General features: G+C 40.0%; 1 protein-coding gene across 2 annotated transcripts in view; it reads right to left on the bottom strand.

Annotated features, from left to right (window-relative positions):
* Positions 1-17,602, bottom strand: part of hhat (hedgehog acyltransferase) — a 28,495-nt gene that overhangs the window by 9,648 nt on the left and 1,245 nt on the right. The window contains exons 5-12 of one of the 2 annotated variants that reach the window (XM_054798459.1): positions 17,390-17,584; positions 14,178-14,282; positions 12,874-13,086; positions 12,491-12,668; positions 11,980-12,130; positions 9,674-9,709; positions 4,176-4,377; positions 2,764-2,908 (exon numbers count right to left, since the gene is read on the bottom strand). In XM_054798459.1, the coding sequence (XP_054654434.1) occupies positions 2,764-2,908; positions 4,176-4,377; positions 9,674-9,709; positions 11,980-12,130; positions 12,491-12,668; positions 12,874-13,086; positions 14,178-14,282; positions 17,390-17,584 (1,225 nt within the window). The remainder of the gene's footprint in view (positions 1-2,763; positions 2,909-4,175; positions 4,378-9,673; positions 9,710-11,979; positions 12,131-12,490; positions 12,669-12,873; positions 13,087-14,177; positions 14,283-17,389; positions 17,585-17,602) is intronic. The other variant, XM_054798460.1, reaches the window with a different exon arrangement.

Genomic DNA, 17,602 nt, shown 5'->3' with positions numbered 1-17,602 from the left:
ACATTCATTTAGCATCAGCTTTTCGTAGAAGGCTGTTTGGCCAGCAGAGGATGGGCTGATGTCATCTCTGGTTGTTGGTGGGAATAAATTGCTCAAAAGCCCATGAATGACATCAGAGCAGCAGTTCAGTTCAAAACATTTTTACAGCAAATTCCTAAAAACACCAGAGCGCTGATATATAGAGGATCTTTGACTAGCGTTTTTGCACTTGGTCCTTGAAAACAGCAGGGTGCTTCTGTCATACAGAGCCCACGGACCTCTACCAGGCCGCGGAGAACTTTCCAAAGCAATTGCTTTTTCAAAAGTGACATGTTTTTAAAAAAAACAGCTTTATAAATAACTGCACTGAAATAAGGACAGTTATTATATTTGAAAAATAATATACATAGATGATTTGACATGATTTGTTTTCCTCATATCAGGGTCAAAGCTGGGCGCACGCGATCACGTTTTTTTGCATCTTTCAAAACCGCACAACGCCTCTGTCGTGGAGATCTTTGACAAGGGTTTTTGCAGTTGATCCTTAAAAGCAGCAGAGTGATTTTTGTCAAATCAAGGATCTTTGACTCGCGTTTTTGCAGTCGGCCCTTAAAAACAGCAGTATGCTTTTGACATAGAGGATCTTTGGCAAGTGTTTTTACAGTCGGTCCTTAAAAACAGCAGCGTGATTTGGTCATATTGAGGATCTTTGACTCGTGTTTTTGCAGTTGGTCCTTAAAAGCAGCAGGGTGTGTCTGAGGATCTTTGACAAGCATTTTTACAGTAGGCCGCTTCTGTCATATAGAGGATCTTTGACAAGCGTTTTTACAGTAGGTCCTTAAAAACAACAGTGTCTTCGTCATATAGAGGATCTTTGATTTTTGCAGTCGGTTCTTAAAAACAGTAGAGCACTTCTGTCATATAAAGGATCTGCGTCTATCATAAAGATATTGCTTGCGTTGTAATGTATGACTACATTATGTTAACCAATTCCTGAGGTGAAATATGAGGCTATAACAGAGCCTTGTATTGACATTATATATGAAATAAAAATAATAGTGAAGGGACTAGTCCCCCCTCCCCCATCCCATAGCTTTCTACTAAAGTGTCCCCCAGAAAGGAATGTCATTTTAAAACATGCAGAAGTTCCTCTTGACTTATTTACTATTGAGCGTGAGAAGAAGGTCAGGAGAGCGAAACACTGCAGCACTTACCTGCGGAGTGCAATATGACCTACATTAAACAGGAAACAGATATATTGTGGCTCAATACAAGAACAGTCCTCACTCAACCATATCAAGCAAATTAACACAACTAACGAGTGGATGAAGCGGCGAAAAAGAGATTCTTGCTTCAGGTCTCATCAGACATATTGAAGACATTTGTACTTGTAATGTAATAACCTTTTACGCCGCCGTTTGGTGAGACGCGGTACTCGGAGCATTATTACTTTTTAATCACCTTCAGCTGCCCCAAAGCAATTAAAACACTCAACAGAATGTTTTTTTATTTAGTTTTTTGTAATGTTGCAACGTCTCCGTGCTGCCTACAAGACCAGCAGGAGGGAATTAGAAGTGTTGTGTGAGGGGTGTTCAAGGCCACTGTACTGGTCATAGAAAGTCCGTTGGAAAACTTTGCTCGTAGTACTGAATGCGGTGCTTATAGATTATTTCCCTGTTTGCCATCACTGGACGTCTTACAGGTCACTTACACACATGCACAGTACACATACAGCTGAATAATAAACAATAATTATAGCAACTTCTCTATCAATCCATGTCAATTTCAGACTTAAAATAATACACCTTTAAGCCACACCAATTTCCGCTTAGACCATGCCCGCTTCCGGTTTATGCCCCGCCCACTCCAGGTACAGATAATTTAGATGCAGACAGTGGTGTACTCGCTCATCCCTATTAGATAGTGTTATATACAAGTGCATCTCAATAAGGCTCAATATAAAAGTTAATTTACATGGATGTCAGTAGTTCAAACTGTGAAATTCTTTTGATTCACGACACACAGCGTGAAATATTTCAAGAATGAATTTCTTAATAGTTTTGATGATTATAACATACATCTAATAAAAAAAAAAATCCCAAATTCAATATCTGATAAAGTCTGAAAAATGGTCAAAAAGTTCAACATTGTAAACTATTGGTTCACGCACTAATCAGCATATGAACTTCCTGAGCCTTTAATTGGTCTCTCAGTCTGAACTGAAGTCCTAAAATCAATAACTTGTGCGTGAAATTCAAATTCATTGAGATGCACCAGTAACTGCCTATTTTTGAGTTTCAAAAAAATATTTTTAATGTATTTTTTTTTTATTTCTAATTATTTTCTGAAACATTATTTTATATGTATGTATGTATTTACATTATTCCCTCATTTTCCGGAATGCTTCCTGCCTGGAAGCACACGGTACTCGCTGGAACCGTAGGCAGCGTTCAGAGCCCAGATACATTACACAAAAAGGATATAAAGGAGAGTGAAGACACCGTCTATGGCAGACAGGAAGGGGTCTTCTGGTTTAAATGTCACGTTGAATGATGGGGTGGCTGCCTGCTCGATAAAGACTGATGAGTATATGACTTTGGCAAGCAAATGAGCCAGGATGGAGCAGATGTCTTTCCAGTTGGGAGGCATAAAAGCAGCAGCATGTTTTACTGGAGGACCAAGATAAATGCTCTACCAGCAAGCTACCAAAAAAAAAAACCTGCTCATTTCAAAATGTTACAATCAGGGTGTGTTCGTGGCTGTCACTGTACAATGCCGCCTTACCTTGAAGGAAGACACGCTTCCAGAAGATTCTGCCAACATGAATCCCCCCAAGGAAGACCAGATTAGAGAGGATGAGCATTGCAGTGGAGAAGGCAGAGAGGAACGCAGCGCAGCGCCTCCTCGTTGCCGCAGAGAAATGCCGCTCCTGGGAAATCAGTGCACAAATAAGTGAAGTGCCGGGGAAGCGCCAGAGAGCCTAACCGTCGAGACGCCAAGCACCAATAAAATGTGTCAAGCAGGACGCTAATGTTAATGTATTACAAACAGGACTTTTGCTCACTTTAATATCACACGTGAGCGGTGACAGCATCCAAACTGTGTGTGTGCGTGTGTGTGTGTGTGTGTGTGTGTGTGTGTGTGTGTGTGTGTGTGTGTACTGTAACAGCATTACGAAATCACATTACTTGCACTCTTTTTTTTCCCAAGCTAGGAAATATTTGATCATGAACAAACCCATTTAAGTTAACAACCAATTAAGGGACGAACATCCAAAGAGCGGCGCGCGGCTTGTTTTTTAATGGCCTGCCGCAAAAATGGGAAAAACTGAGCAAAAAGGCGTAATTTAAATAGAAGAAGCTGAAATGTTGACGCTCATAACTAATAACAACACAAAGCGTTTCTTTACAGATATATAAAGTGGTTTAGCCTTCTTACAAAAGTAAAACAATATATAAAAATATCAAAACTGGCCCTCCGGAAGAAAAAGTCAGGACACCCCTGAATTAAGGGAATGTTGTCATATGTAGGTTTGTTTTTGTATGTTTTTAACGATCCAGATATTGATCATGTCATTCAAAATGTATTTTTTTAATCATTCTTGCCAATATATATATATATTTTAATTTGTTAAATTTGTTCCCCTGTGATCCAAAATAAATTCTAGATATGAATCATATTTGACCTTTTAGACACAGCGGAACCTCTAAGGAGGCTGGTCGATTCAAAACGATATTTTCTAACAGAAAATAAAGAAAATTATCTGTTCCAGGGTCAAAATATTAGCTATCCAACAACAGTATGTTTTAAGTAACATTTTAACATCGTTAAGAGTGTAAAGGTAGTAACATATTGGGTTAAAAAAAAAAAGTTAACCTATATGTTAATGGTTGCAATAAATTAGGTATAAAAAAAAAGAAATGTACAGTCTTTATGACAAATTACAAGGGCCTAATGTAGCATCTTCCCCCCACCCCCCCATGCTACTGGTCATGCTCAAAATGGTCGAAACGTATACCTTTTATCATCACTAGATAAATAGTCAAGATCTTATGGACAGGTCATTGCTCAGTTCTATTTCTTTTTTTAATGTTTTTTCAACCAATCTTGCTTAAATTTTACAGACGTGCTTGTCAGTCCCGTGTGTGTGTGTGTGTGTGTGTGTGTGTGTGTGTGTGTGTGCGTGCGTAACTTACAAAAAAGGAGTAAACAAGTGCTGAGCCAAAGAGAGCCTTCAGGCCTGTTTCCACCAGAACCCCCAACCAATTCATCAGGGCCCAGTACTGTAGGTAGTCATGACCGCCGTGCCAAAGGCAGACGAAGCCAAACGCCAGCGCTGTGGACAGCATCTTGTAGCGAACTCCGTGATGCGAACCTCCCAGAGGCACGTAGATGTATCTGCAACACGAGTGGGAGGCACGGGAGATGAACTGTTACTATTATTACCATGTAAACCACAGACTATTTCATTATTATTTGTCAGGATAAAGTGAATGATTGGTGCGGATGCAAAAGGGGGGAAAAAGTGGGGTTAAAAATGTCGGTCCCCCCACAATGCATCATGTCAAGTTCATAGATTTTTAATCAGATAAAGGCAGCTCTGACGCCCCGTAGCAAAAATAGACACTCCACAGGAAAAACAATCGTGCCTCGTTGTTATTAATGATGCCACTGGATAAAAATAAGTGCTTGTTTTTTCCCTGCGTGTCACACAAACATCTTCCATCACTACATCGCTGATGTTCAATGTCAGCTTTTGGGGATGTTGAGGCAAAAAAAATAAAACAAAGAGCAGCAGAATATTGATAGCAGCGGTCTCAGGTAGAGTAGGTCTTTGTGCCACTGAGCTGCAAAGTCATTATCTCAGCTACCCTGTGGCTAATCAAAAGTTCCTGAAAGACGAGCCAGAATTTTGGGAGGCTTTGACTAGAGCGGCCAGCTCTGCCATATTGGAGGATGAAAGCGGGCGTGTGCCAGCAGATGGAGAGATACCAGCATGCGGAATAGCAGCATGTTAAAATGCATGCATTACCACCTTCGTTGCGTAACATTTGACCACTTCAAGCAGATGGGGCGAGCGACATGCACCCTGAATTTAGAGACAGACTGACAGGAGTTCAAACTTGTACAAAAACTAGCAACGACTGTTACCTGGACGCTGCCTTTTCTTTTAGTTATGCACGTTTTAATTTACATTTCATTGTGTGATGTTTTGTTGAAGTTGTGTTGTTTCACTGTAGATAGTTATAAATGTAGAAATAATACACACAGAGATTGGACCTTTCTATCTAATTGAGATGGGCCTCTGTTTTTGTATTTTACTATTTGTTTTTCTAGCAATCTGTTTCATGTTGAGCACATAAATAAAGCCATATAAATAATGATATATAATGATATGATTTGATATAGTTATATGTTTATGTTAGAAATAAATTTTACACGAATTTTGGTATTAAATCGATGTAAGCAACAAAAAAATTTGAGGAGGCATTTGGAAGCTGAAAGAGCCGTTAGGGAGCTGAGCCAAAAGAACCGGTTCCCGAGAAAGCCAAAATTCCTGTCACTAGTATACACACAGGAAATACCGTAATATAAATCAAGCTCACCAAACAGCCTTTTAGATTCCGTGATGTTTTTTTGGAGGTGCACGTCAAGCTACGCAGGCACGTTTGGAGGGGGAGGATCGAGCCTGCGTAGTGTACGCATAATCCAGGCTTTACTGTTGCACTTGGCTGCAACATAAAATCATCGTTAAAGCCGTTTACACAAAAATTAAGCAGTTTTGCATTTTGTGCCTTTACTGTACCCAAAATGAACCGAACCGTGACATTAAAACCGAGGTACCGTACGTACTGAACGGGGATTATGGCGTACCGTTACACCCCTGCTTTAAAGAAACGAGATCTAAGTTAAACTTATCCATCTCAGGTGCAGATTTGCAAGGATTTGGGATCAAATGCTCCTTCTCATATGCACTCTAGCAGCAAAATCACAATCTAAAGACCATCAAGTGCCCTCCAGTGGGCCCGCTAACTGTACCTGCAGCAGGTAATGGAATGACAAACAATGAGCCACTTAGCTGCCCATGGATACGGGTGTCGATGAATCATCACTTCACTCCTACGCTGCTGCGCTCCTTTGACAAATTTTCCACAAAATCTCACGACTGCATTAAAGCCTGTTTAAAAGCACTCTGACTCTGCATGAATGCACCGTGTGTTATTGTGCGGCGGTTATCGTTTTGCATCTGCGCTGGGATAATTGCAAGTGATGCCATTAAGTGTGTATGGGGGGTGTGGGGGACAATTTCCAACGGACATGGGCTGAAATGGAAACTTTCATTTGCAATTTAAATCCTAATTAATTGGAAGCACTTCAACAGTCCGAGGCGGCAGACTTCATGTTGAACACTTATGTGGGAAGAAAAGACAAGCTGCACAGTGGGTTTTAGCTACAGAATCTTTGTTTCGTAACAGGTGTGTCCAAACTTTTTCCACCGAGTGCCACATACAGAAAAATCATAGGCTGCAGGGGCGCTCCAACATGGAGCAAAACATTTTTACATATATTTAAATTTAATAAAAATGTCAGCTATGTTTAATAGGTGACAAAATGCATCATTGTTAGCGTTATTATTATCAACTTTTTCTCATTACATTATGTTTTTTTGCTCGTTTTCTTCTTTAATTGTATTTTTAGAATGTGCTGCGGGCCAATAAAAAAAAAAAGAAGGTACAAATAGCTCCATGGGCCGCACTTTGGACACCACTGAGTCGGTCATGTTATTCACATTCACATGTGCGATCATTTTATTTTATTCTATCATTCATATAGCCGGTATAGAAGTCCATCCTTTTATTTTCTTCATCGCTTATCCTGTTCAAAGCAAGATCCTACCCCAGCTGACTTTGGTTGAGAGGTGGGGTACACCTCGCCAGTCAATCACAGCACTTACGTTATTACTACGGGTGTCACGAGATCTCGCAAGTTCAACTGTGACAAGAGTTCTCATGCAGGAAAAAGTGTCTCGCGCTAATAAATACATGAAAATGAACTTGATAAACATTCCATCAGCAGTGTAGTACATCACCGTTGACTTCCCCCACCCCCTTCTTCTCTCTTAGTTTTCATTTTATTCATATATTTTTATGATTTTGTGTAACGGGTGCTAGCCCGTGTGGCTGTGCGGAAGTACGTTGGTAAACTTCACTCCCTGATGCCTTCAAAGTCACGCTGCAGACCGTAGTTCAAGCCCGGGCAGATCGCGGTGCTGGCTAGACTAGGCGAGTTACATTTGGAATGGCCCAGCTAGAGTCCAGACCGAAATCCAGTTGAAAATCTGTGGGGTTACCTGAAATGGGAACGGCTCAAGGTCAGTTGTGGAAAAAGTTGCAATGTTTTGAGGCATATTTTTTTCAATAGCATTGGATCAAATTTTACAAATTTGTCATCAGCGTTTATCAAAGTTTCATCAAATCTAACCAAATATACTTTATTTGCATATTAAACTCACGTGCAGGGCACATTTTTTGACATTGTCGGCCCCCTGGGATCTCACAAGCGTTTTTTGAGATGCCTGATTTTCTAGATTCTTCCCCCGTAAGAAATGTACTGCGTGACTAACTGAACTATAATGTGAAATGATTTACGTATGTCATGGTGTACATCAAACAAAAAAATGGTATTTTAACATATCCACTGTACATTTACATTGTCGTGAACGTCAAAACAAAATAAGCCCAGCTAATTAGCACTGATTTGTAACGTCATGTAAAAAAACAAACAAAAAAAAAGACAAGAGAACATCACAGCGTGATCTCAGACAAGCGTGCAATGGCGGCGCTGCCTTGACGGAGAAACCTGCATCCACCAAGCACATCACCAACTCCCGAGAGGTCACAGTAACATCCAGTCGGGTGTGCATCATTAAGGAGGCAGACAAACTAATAATAAAAAGCGCGGCACAAGCCGGCAAAGGGTGGCTGCTCCTCTTGTTCCATATGCACATATTAAACAAGGAGGCATTTCTCCAGGGTTCAGCAGGCGGAAACACAACAAACACGCGTACTATTATTCGCCAACAACATGCAAGCTCATAATCATGAGAAAGCCCACATGCAAATGCAGCGTCCTCGTCTATTTATGATGAAGCCTGCAAGCTGGCAGCTGCAGAATGGCACTGTAACCTTTTTTTTTTTTTTTTTTTTTAGTACCAGTACTGTATTGGTGATGACTTCAATAACCTACCAGACAGAAAATGTGCTAAAATGTGGAATTAATACTGGAAAGAACTCATTCCCAACCCTAATGTGTTGTGAGAGATCATCAAGTGTGCGGTGGGAAATTATGCAATTTCACTCAATTGGTCCAAAAAGCTTTATTTATTCACTACAAATAATGTAGCTATGTTGATCTAGCTATGCCAGCCAGGGTACTACGGTGCTTGCCACTACTGTTGAAAAAATGAAGACACCCCACAGTGTAAGCCTTCTACCCCTTCAATCCCGCTGCACACAAAAGGGTGAAAATTTGTCAAGCCATGCACCCCTACTATATGGCCTGTGCTATTATTTTTTGTGGTGGCACTGTTATTAAACCCCAAAGTCTGACCCCACTTGAAATTTCTCACACAGCTCAATGTGCTCTACAAAACACCCACTATAAGTTTTAGGGGGTTTAGCCCAATCACCACTTAATTTATTACACACCTTTGGGGAACTGACAAGCACGTGTGTAAAATTGGAGCAAGACTGGTTGTAAAACATGCCCGCCATCAAGCAAAACCTCGGGACTTGGCAACGAATTGTCCTTAAAACATCGACTAATGACGAGTGATTATGAAACTGCTAGGATATCTTATTACTGTCGTCCCTTACCGCATCGCGGTTCAAATTTCACGGCTTCACTCTATCACGGTTTTTCAAAAATATATTAATAAATCTTGCTGTTTTGTGGATGAATATGGCCTATTAGATTAAAAAAAAGTGTATATTTAAGCAAATTTTATTGTATTTTTGGCCGAAATGAATTATTTTCCCACGACCCTAATGAGGAGAAGGGGTATAGAAGATGGATGGATGGATGGATGAATTATTTTCAAGCATAAAAATAAATGAACGAAAATACAAATAAGACATTAAGAAGACGTCTTCAATATGCAGTATTCTACACTGGTCACTAGATGTCAGTAAGTGAAGCATACCAGCACCAGATTTGATCACTGGAACAATAGGCTTTTATTACAGATGTGAATTATCACAGGCACAATAATAACATCATAATCATCATAACACAGGCTACTATTGCGGCCGTAAACTTATTTTCTGTTATTATATTGACTATATTGGGTAATATGAGTGTAGCGGTGGCCATAGGGGTGTTTTTTCATGTCTAGAGGGCTCTGATAATGTTAAAAAACGTATTTAGAAGGTTGTAAACAGGTTTTGTATGCTCTAACTACGAAAATATTCCATTTAGAGATAAGGGATCCTACTTAGCAAAAATTAAAAACCAATTAGTCGCGATAAACAAGGGATTACTTTATATGTATGCTCGCTTGTCTCCCAAAGCATTTTGATGACAACCCATAGGGGGCGCCACAAATGTCATTTACAATCAACACCATGGGGTGTCTTCATTTTTTCTCATGACTGTAGATAGCCAGATACATCTCATGTAGTGAATGGCGTCTTACCTGAGGAGCCAACGATACAGGCCCTTGTCAAAATGCCTATAAGAAAGGAGGGAAAAGGAAGACTTGTAATTGGTCCACCACATTTCCATGAGAATATGCTGAGCGAGAGACACCTCTAATATACTAAATAAATGGAAGCATGTTGAGAAGTGTACTGAGGGGTGCATGTGTTTGTGTGTCAGCAGCTCTCCTGTCTCTCCCTCTCTCTTGTCATTAAGAAGATTAGAAGAAGCGAGTCTTCCAGAGTTGTTGTCTAGGGCTGAGGCTCTTTTACCCGTGATGTCAGGAGACAGCTATATGCATTCCATCAATGTTGTCTATGTGGGCCAGCTCAGCACACGCGCCGGATTGGCATACGTCAGCCGTCAGCATTATTGCAGTGGGTCACTTGTCCGTGGGGAGATGCAGCCTTCCATCTCAGTATTATGTGCACCAGTTACTAAAAATATCCTTTGTTTTTCTACATTATTTGTCATCTATTTTCATTGCAGAGGTGTGATGCACATACTGCCGGATGGAGGCAGGGAATATTCCGGCACATCACATCTGGAATTCAATGTCAACTCCTTCCGTTTTCTCGTCCAGCATGACACCTTTTATTACCTTGAGCACTGGCGCCCCCTTCAGTATAAACACAACATAGACGCTTCATTTTCTATCAAGTAGGGTTGGGTATCATTTACATATTGTCCGATACCGTTGTCAAATCCACACTTCTGAAACGGTGCGGGTGCTTAAACGGCGCCCAAACCGAATGGATTTGGATTTTGTCCAAAAAGAATACCTTTTTATTTGTACGAAATTTTGCAACATGCAAGTGGAAAAGAATAGGAATTTAAATAGTCAAACCTCAGTTTTCGTTCGCCCCAGTTCTTGTCCAAAATGCGGTTTTCGTACAGTATTGCACGTAACAAACTAGTCCACTTGCCCTGTACTGTATCATTCTGTGAAATCGATTGCCCAAACAAAGCACCCTTCGCATTGCTGACTCACTGTCGGTGTAGTTTTTTTATTCGGTGTGACTGCTCAATAACCCACCATGGGGCCAAAGAAATTGCGAGTGCCAGCAAACACTATTGAATTCATCCATTTGTCTGTCATAATTATTTCACATTGTTTTATACATGTAAAACGGTAGGAATTAAAGTTAATAAGACTCTTATTATGTTAATAAGATTAGGGTTAGGGTTAGATATAGCACATTTTATCAATAATACATTAATCATGTGCTATTGATTTATTACATATTATATCGTGATCCTAATGAGATACTTTGCCCACAGCATTTTTAACTGTTGTAAGTGCACAATATTTTCTTTCTTCATTCATCGTCATAAAGCGCTGTTCCCACTTTAGATCCAGTAGCTTCAGACCAGCATTGTTAACGGTTAATAATACATAATACCAAGATTTTTTAGCCTTTATAAGGCAAAGAGACTTATTAATGCAAATAAACATTTAATATGTAATCTTATTAATATAATAAAGGCTTATTAACTTTAATTACTGCTTATTAAAGGTTATTACAAGCACCTTAATATAAAGTGTTACCTGTCAGGGTAAAACTACAATTACTCTCTTTATAAAAATGTATTTTACGTTAATATTTTTGACTGTTTGGAACGGATTAATTGGATTTACAGTATTTCCTTCAGGACAAATTGTCTCGGTTTTCGTCTGAGCACTGCTCCTGGCGAGTTAAGGTCGGCAATAAAGTTTAAAAAGCACGTCACACTCTGTGTGCGTCAGTCAGGATACTACTTTACTTACAAGACGTTACTTGCACAATATCACCTTCAAGCATTTGTTGCATGTGGCGGAGACTGCATTCATTGAGCACCAAACTGCGGCAGCAGTGGATACTTTTTTGGTCAGGTTACTGCTGTTTACACCAGTATCGGTGCCATTACGATACCGGGTTTTGGTACGCATCCCTACTTTAAAGTCTCATAAAGGTGGCTTGTAAATGCCCACTCTCTGATGACGGACTTCACGATATTGGTGGAAAGGATATCGTGCTTTGCTCTGCTACATTAACTTCTAACCCTTAACCACTTGTATGTTTTACTCGCAAAGGCCCTGCAAATGTTGAGAAGGAACTGTCATGTGTAGTCAGACACACAGACATAATGACACAAACATGGAGGTGACCTGTACTTCTGATTGCCAGTAATGGCAGAAGATGGGACAATTCAGCATGTGGGCAGCGCTGTCGCAGGTCTGATTGCCAACACACTCTAAAAGCACTTGACATTAAATGCACCCTTTTTTCAAGGATACTTGGGGAATGTGGCGGGCTTACTTACCGCCACATGCCGGTGAAGCTGTACATGATGCTGACGCAGAGAGGCAGATGCGGAGGAACCAGCTGGTCCAAGGTGGCCAACATGGACGGGACGCCGAACAAAACCAAATACTTGACGAAGAAGAACTGCACCAAGGCCAGCGCCAGACCACCTGCCAAAAAGAGAAGAGGGAGGCTTGTACAGTTAAGAACCATAGCATGGAAATATGTTCTTCCATTCCAGACCAGTGACACAAACCATGATCTGATCACCTAAAAGTAAGGGTGTCCAAATTGTTTCCACGGTGACTTGGATACTTTCAAAAAAAAAAAACGAAAGGAAAGGATTTGGGGGCCATTTTGACATTTTTAATTTTGTTAGTGTTATGATTAACATTTGAACTTTTCCCCCTTACATTACGCCTTTTTTTTCTCCAACTTTTACTGTCGTTTTTTGTAGTTTTCTTATTTAATAGTATTTTTACAATGTGCTGAGGCTCAATTGAAAGTGAAGTGACAGCTTGAGGACTTACCTAAGGCCCAAGGTGGAAGAATCTCCAGGTAGGTCTCATTGGACTGGATGGAGTGCATGTACATGACATGGATCATGTATTCTGCAATGCACCACCACATCAGAATGCGTCCTGACCTGAGTAACAAGTAGCGGAAGCCAAATTTGTGCCTGTCACTCTCCTCGGCAGGCCTCTGCATCTACAAGTAAAAGTACCAGTATTCAACAAAAACAGGGTTGAGTCTTAAGTGACAAAAGAAATCTTAGTAAACATTAAAAGGTCCATGTGGGAGCCCTCCCACTATTACATTAAAAAGGTGACCTCACATCACCCGCTCTAAAGAGCAGACATTAGCGTCAACAACAATTTCCCTTTACATTTCAGCCTCTGCTGGGCTCGATCACCTGCTCTACGTAGTCCTTGTACGTGACGATTGGTCCGTTATAGAAAAATGGATGGTAGAAGGCGTATGAAAACAACCAGCAGAGCTGCAAGGTGCCGTTGCGGACCGAGGGGCCCCAGCAGTGCTCCAGGCTGAAGCTGATGAGGCGAAGGCTCCCCACGGCAACGCTGAAGAGTAGCAGGTAGTACTCCTCCTCGCTGTCATACCAGCCTCTCTGTACAATTAAAATAGGAAACTTGTTTATTTCTGGGAGAAAAATGTCAACATTAACACTCATAGCCTTTACATTTAGTTATATTATTCTCTTCCCTCTTTAAAGTATATTAGACCACAAGACCATTTTTTCTCGAATTGCTATGATGAACTTGAAAAAACTGGAAAACACCGAATGGTTGCCTTTTTGGATTTAATCTTGCACAAGATGAGACAGAAAGGTTGGACAAAACATATGCAATGACAGAGTACAGTTAGCACTTATCACGGTTAATTGGTTGCAGACCTGACCATGATAAGTGAATTTCCGCGAAGTAGGAGTCGCTATTTATAAATCTAATATTTTCATAGTTAAGAGCATAGGAAACCTGTTTACGTACGACCTTCTAAATACAGGTTTTAACATTATTCGAGCCCTCTAGACATGAAATAACACCTCTACGTTTCCACAAGAAAGCATCTTGTGAATGCCTTATATGTAAACTCCGGTGTATAAGCCGCACCTACCAAATTGAGAGGAAAAAAACGATTTGTACACATATAAGCCGCACATGTCCACGTCATAAATGGCATATCACACTCACGTCAAACCTAACTATATAACAGTCTGACTTATGGTATCATCTTACAAAGAACACCAAACTAATCACAGAGCAACTTAACACTCAAAAGGTGTACCAGAGTAAGTTTAAAATGAAAAAAAAAAAAAAAATCATTTTTTAAGTTTTCCCATAATGCATTTCGTCAGAGTAAACATTTAATTGGAGGGCAAGCGGCATCGAAAATGGACGGGTGGATGGATGGCGCTGCAATGCTGCCTCCGTCCACCAGAGGAGCCCAAAGGCAGGCTGACATAATTGCACCGAAATGAATGTTTTCCAATGAATGCGTTGCTCCGACGCAATGCATTGTGGGAGGGCTTTAAAAGAGCTGTTTTTTTTCTTTTCTTTAAATTCATATTGGTGCATGTTTGTATATTTCTGAGGTAGACCTTTCGAGTGTTAAGTTGCTGTGTGATTAGTTTGGTGTTCTTTGTTAGATGACACCATAAGTCAGACTGTTATATTGTTATACTGTTATATATATACTGACCTCCTGCAGTGTCCAGTGGGTTGACAGGCTCGTGATTGGCTCCTGCCGAGCTACCACACTGACTCGCGAGTGGCACAGTCTCTCCCTTGCAGTCAGTGGATTTGGCTAAAAATGTCTGATGAGTTCAGCATTTATTTGATGGCAGAATTAGCAGTAGTTCTGAAGTCACAAGATGAGAATTTAGCCATAGATTAGCCGCAGCGCAGTATAAGCAGCAAAGTTGAAGAAAAAAGTAGAGGCTTATACACCGAAATTTATGGTAGTATTTTAGTTCATTTATCCATTTTTATGCTTGAAAATCTATCTATCTATCTATCTATCTATCTATCTATCTATCTATGTGTGCACAATTATTAGGCAACTCAAAGAAAAAACTAAAATATTCTCATCTCACTATTTTATTTTCATCTTTTAATGTCAGAATGATAAACAACACAAACTTTACAAGTGAACATTTCTGATGTCCAAAAGTAAATCGCTGACCATTATAGCCACCCGTCTTTTCAATAACATGGAAAAAAGCCTTCCATCCATGCAGTCTTTTGATCACTTGACCATCAACTTTTTGTGCAGCAGCAACCCATGTCTCCCAGGCACTGTTCGGAGACGTGTACTGTTTTCCTTCACTGTAAATCTTACACTTACAAAGGGCCCACAAGTTCTGAATAGGGTTTAGGTCAGGTGAAGAAGGGGGGCGTGTTATTATTTTTTCATCTTTAAGGCCTTTACTAGCTCGTCACGCAGTCAGAGAATGCTTTGATGCACGAGATGGAGCATTGTCCTGCATAAAAATCATGGTCTTCTTGAAAAATGCAGACTTTTTCCTGTACCACTGTGTGAAGAAAGTGTCTTCAAGAAACTGGCAGTAAGTTTGGGTGTTGAGTTTGAGTCCACCTTCAACCCGAAAAGTCCCAACAGGCTCATCATTAGTCACTTCCGCCCATACCATTGCTGATCCAGCCACGGGCCCATCCATCTAGTCAATCGTCATCAGAGATTTACTGGCCCAGTCATAGCATTTAAACTTGTGTGTCTTCTTAGGTGGTGATGTTGTTTCAGCCTGTCTTACCTTGGCCATGTCTCTGAACACCATATACATCTGGACACTCCATGTAGGTTACAGTTACAGCATATGACAGCACTGGAGGATAATGGGCTCCTGGTAGCATCACATTTGATTTTTCTCAAATCTGTGGCCGTTAATGTGCGTCTTTCTCCTCTCAACACCTTTTATTGCGACCCTTTTGGGCATTTGCAACAAAACGTTTGATGGTTCTGTGGCCACGTCATGATCTCTTGGCAATTTCAAGAGTGCTGCATCCCTCTGAAAGATGTTTTACAGCTCTTGACTGTTAAATATCTTTTCTGGCCTATTTTGCCAAAGGAAAAGAAGCTGCCTAATACAGTAATTATGCACACCGTGTAAATATTTTGACTAATGACACGAAACACCATGATTTATTAATTAATCTATTTTTGAAAAACTGTGATGGAGTGAAGCTGCGAAATTCAATCCGCAATGTGGCGAGGGACAACTGTACAATATTTCTCTCTGACATCCAACAAATATCATATAACATTCATACATTGAATGATTAGCCCCCACCCCACTACCGGCGATGCACGGACCCATGAGTCTATACCATCCCAGAGCATGTTGTTATTTTAAAGAACAGCCATACGATATCCTTTCCATTACCATCTTCCAAGCTGAGTATGCAAAATACAGATGAGTTAAGAACACAGGGAAATTGTCCCAGCTGACTTTGGGCGAGAGGCAGGGTACACACTGGACTGCTCACCAGTTTCTAAATTAATCATTTGTCTGTAATTATTTGGTTTTGTATTGTGAGTATTTTATTATTTCAATATATCGCTACGAATTCATATAACTGACTATAGTTTAATCTGTATTATGAAGCCTTATATTGTACTGTTTATTATCACATCTTCATGATTGGATATTGTTGTAGTCAAGTTGTTGACTAGGGAAAGGACTACATATGTTTATAATAATGCAAAATGATTATTGTTGTTTACTTATTATTATTTTTAGTGCTGTCAAATGATTAAACTTTTTTATCAGATTAATCATGGGTTTCAAATGAATCATAATTAATCAACATTTGAAGTGATGTCTGAAATATGCCCATTTATACTGTATTTTAGTGAAAGAAAGATAAATGGATTATAGGTATATATTTACATGTATTAACAGCTCCAAAATTTCAATCAAGCTAAAAGATACCACACGTCTATTTACCTAACACTACTTTCTTTAATAGTAGCAGAACATTTGAATCACACTGAGCAATGAGGGGTTGCGTTCCAACACACCACGTCATTTAAGGTGAATTCACATTTTGAGTGTATTTTCTGGGATTTTCTGGCATACTTAAATGCAGCAAATTCATATTCGTACTTCCGCATTTAGAGTTACAAAGTGAGTGATAAGAATATCCACCTATTGTTTTTCTTTGTCCTTCTGTTTATTTAAACGCATAATAAAAACGTTATTGCCATGTTCGCAGTGTCCCTGAATGCATCTCGCGGTCGTGTTGTGACAATGAGGAAGTGTTGTTCCAGCGAGGAAGGGACAAGAGTTGGAAATACAAATATGTCGTTGGAATTACACCGCTGTTGATGTGTTCAGGTTAAAGTTATAAAAGAGGTTCAGACTGTGGGGGAACTACTCTCTGCTGCCATCTGTCGTCATAACAGTGAGATGTGGCTTGCCATAAAGCGTATGTGTTAATTATGCAAAAAAAAATTAACATAATTAATTAAATAAATTTGTTACCGCCGTTAACGCGCTATTTTTGACAGCTCTATTTATTTTACTTGTCATTTTTTCTAACTCAATCAAATAAGTACAGTAGTTGGCAGTAACCCTAGCCTCCTGCGCCCTCTTGTGGTCTTTAAGAGGAACTGAAAATGCCGTTTCTGAGCAAGACGTTAATTAATTAACCTTATTCATCATTTATATACCATATAATGTACACTAATAAACTGGATAGAGAAGCTCTGTTGGGTCACTCAGTTCAACATCAATTAATCTAGTCCAACTTTTATTCTGTCTAGTCCAACTTTTATTCTGTATTTATGTTCTTATTCTATTGACTATTTAACTGAGCTTTCATCAAGTCTCACTGGAATCACTTTAATCACATACAGGTTTGTTGGCTGTTTTTGGTGCATTTGGAAGGACCCACCTGGATCTCCTGAAGTGGCCGAATGTGAAGGGTGCAGAGCAGCAGCAGGTTGCAGGTCCACGACAAAGCTGGTCTTTTCAGCTGGGCCACACTGAAGGACAACACCAGATGCAGGAGCAGCACAGTCACACCTTTAATCCCCAACAGGCTGCTGGCCGCTAAGAATCCATAAACTGTGAGCACTGCCGCTCTAAACTGTTGAAAAGAATGTGG

This window comes from Dunckerocampus dactyliophorus, chromosome 14, assembly GCF_027744805.1.
Source record: "Dunckerocampus dactyliophorus isolate RoL2022-P2 chromosome 14, RoL_Ddac_1.1, whole genome shotgun sequence".
NCBI lineage: Eukaryota > Metazoa > Chordata > Actinopteri > Syngnathiformes > Syngnathidae > Dunckerocampus > Dunckerocampus dactyliophorus.
This window is presented reverse-complemented; position numbering and strand designations above follow the sequence as displayed.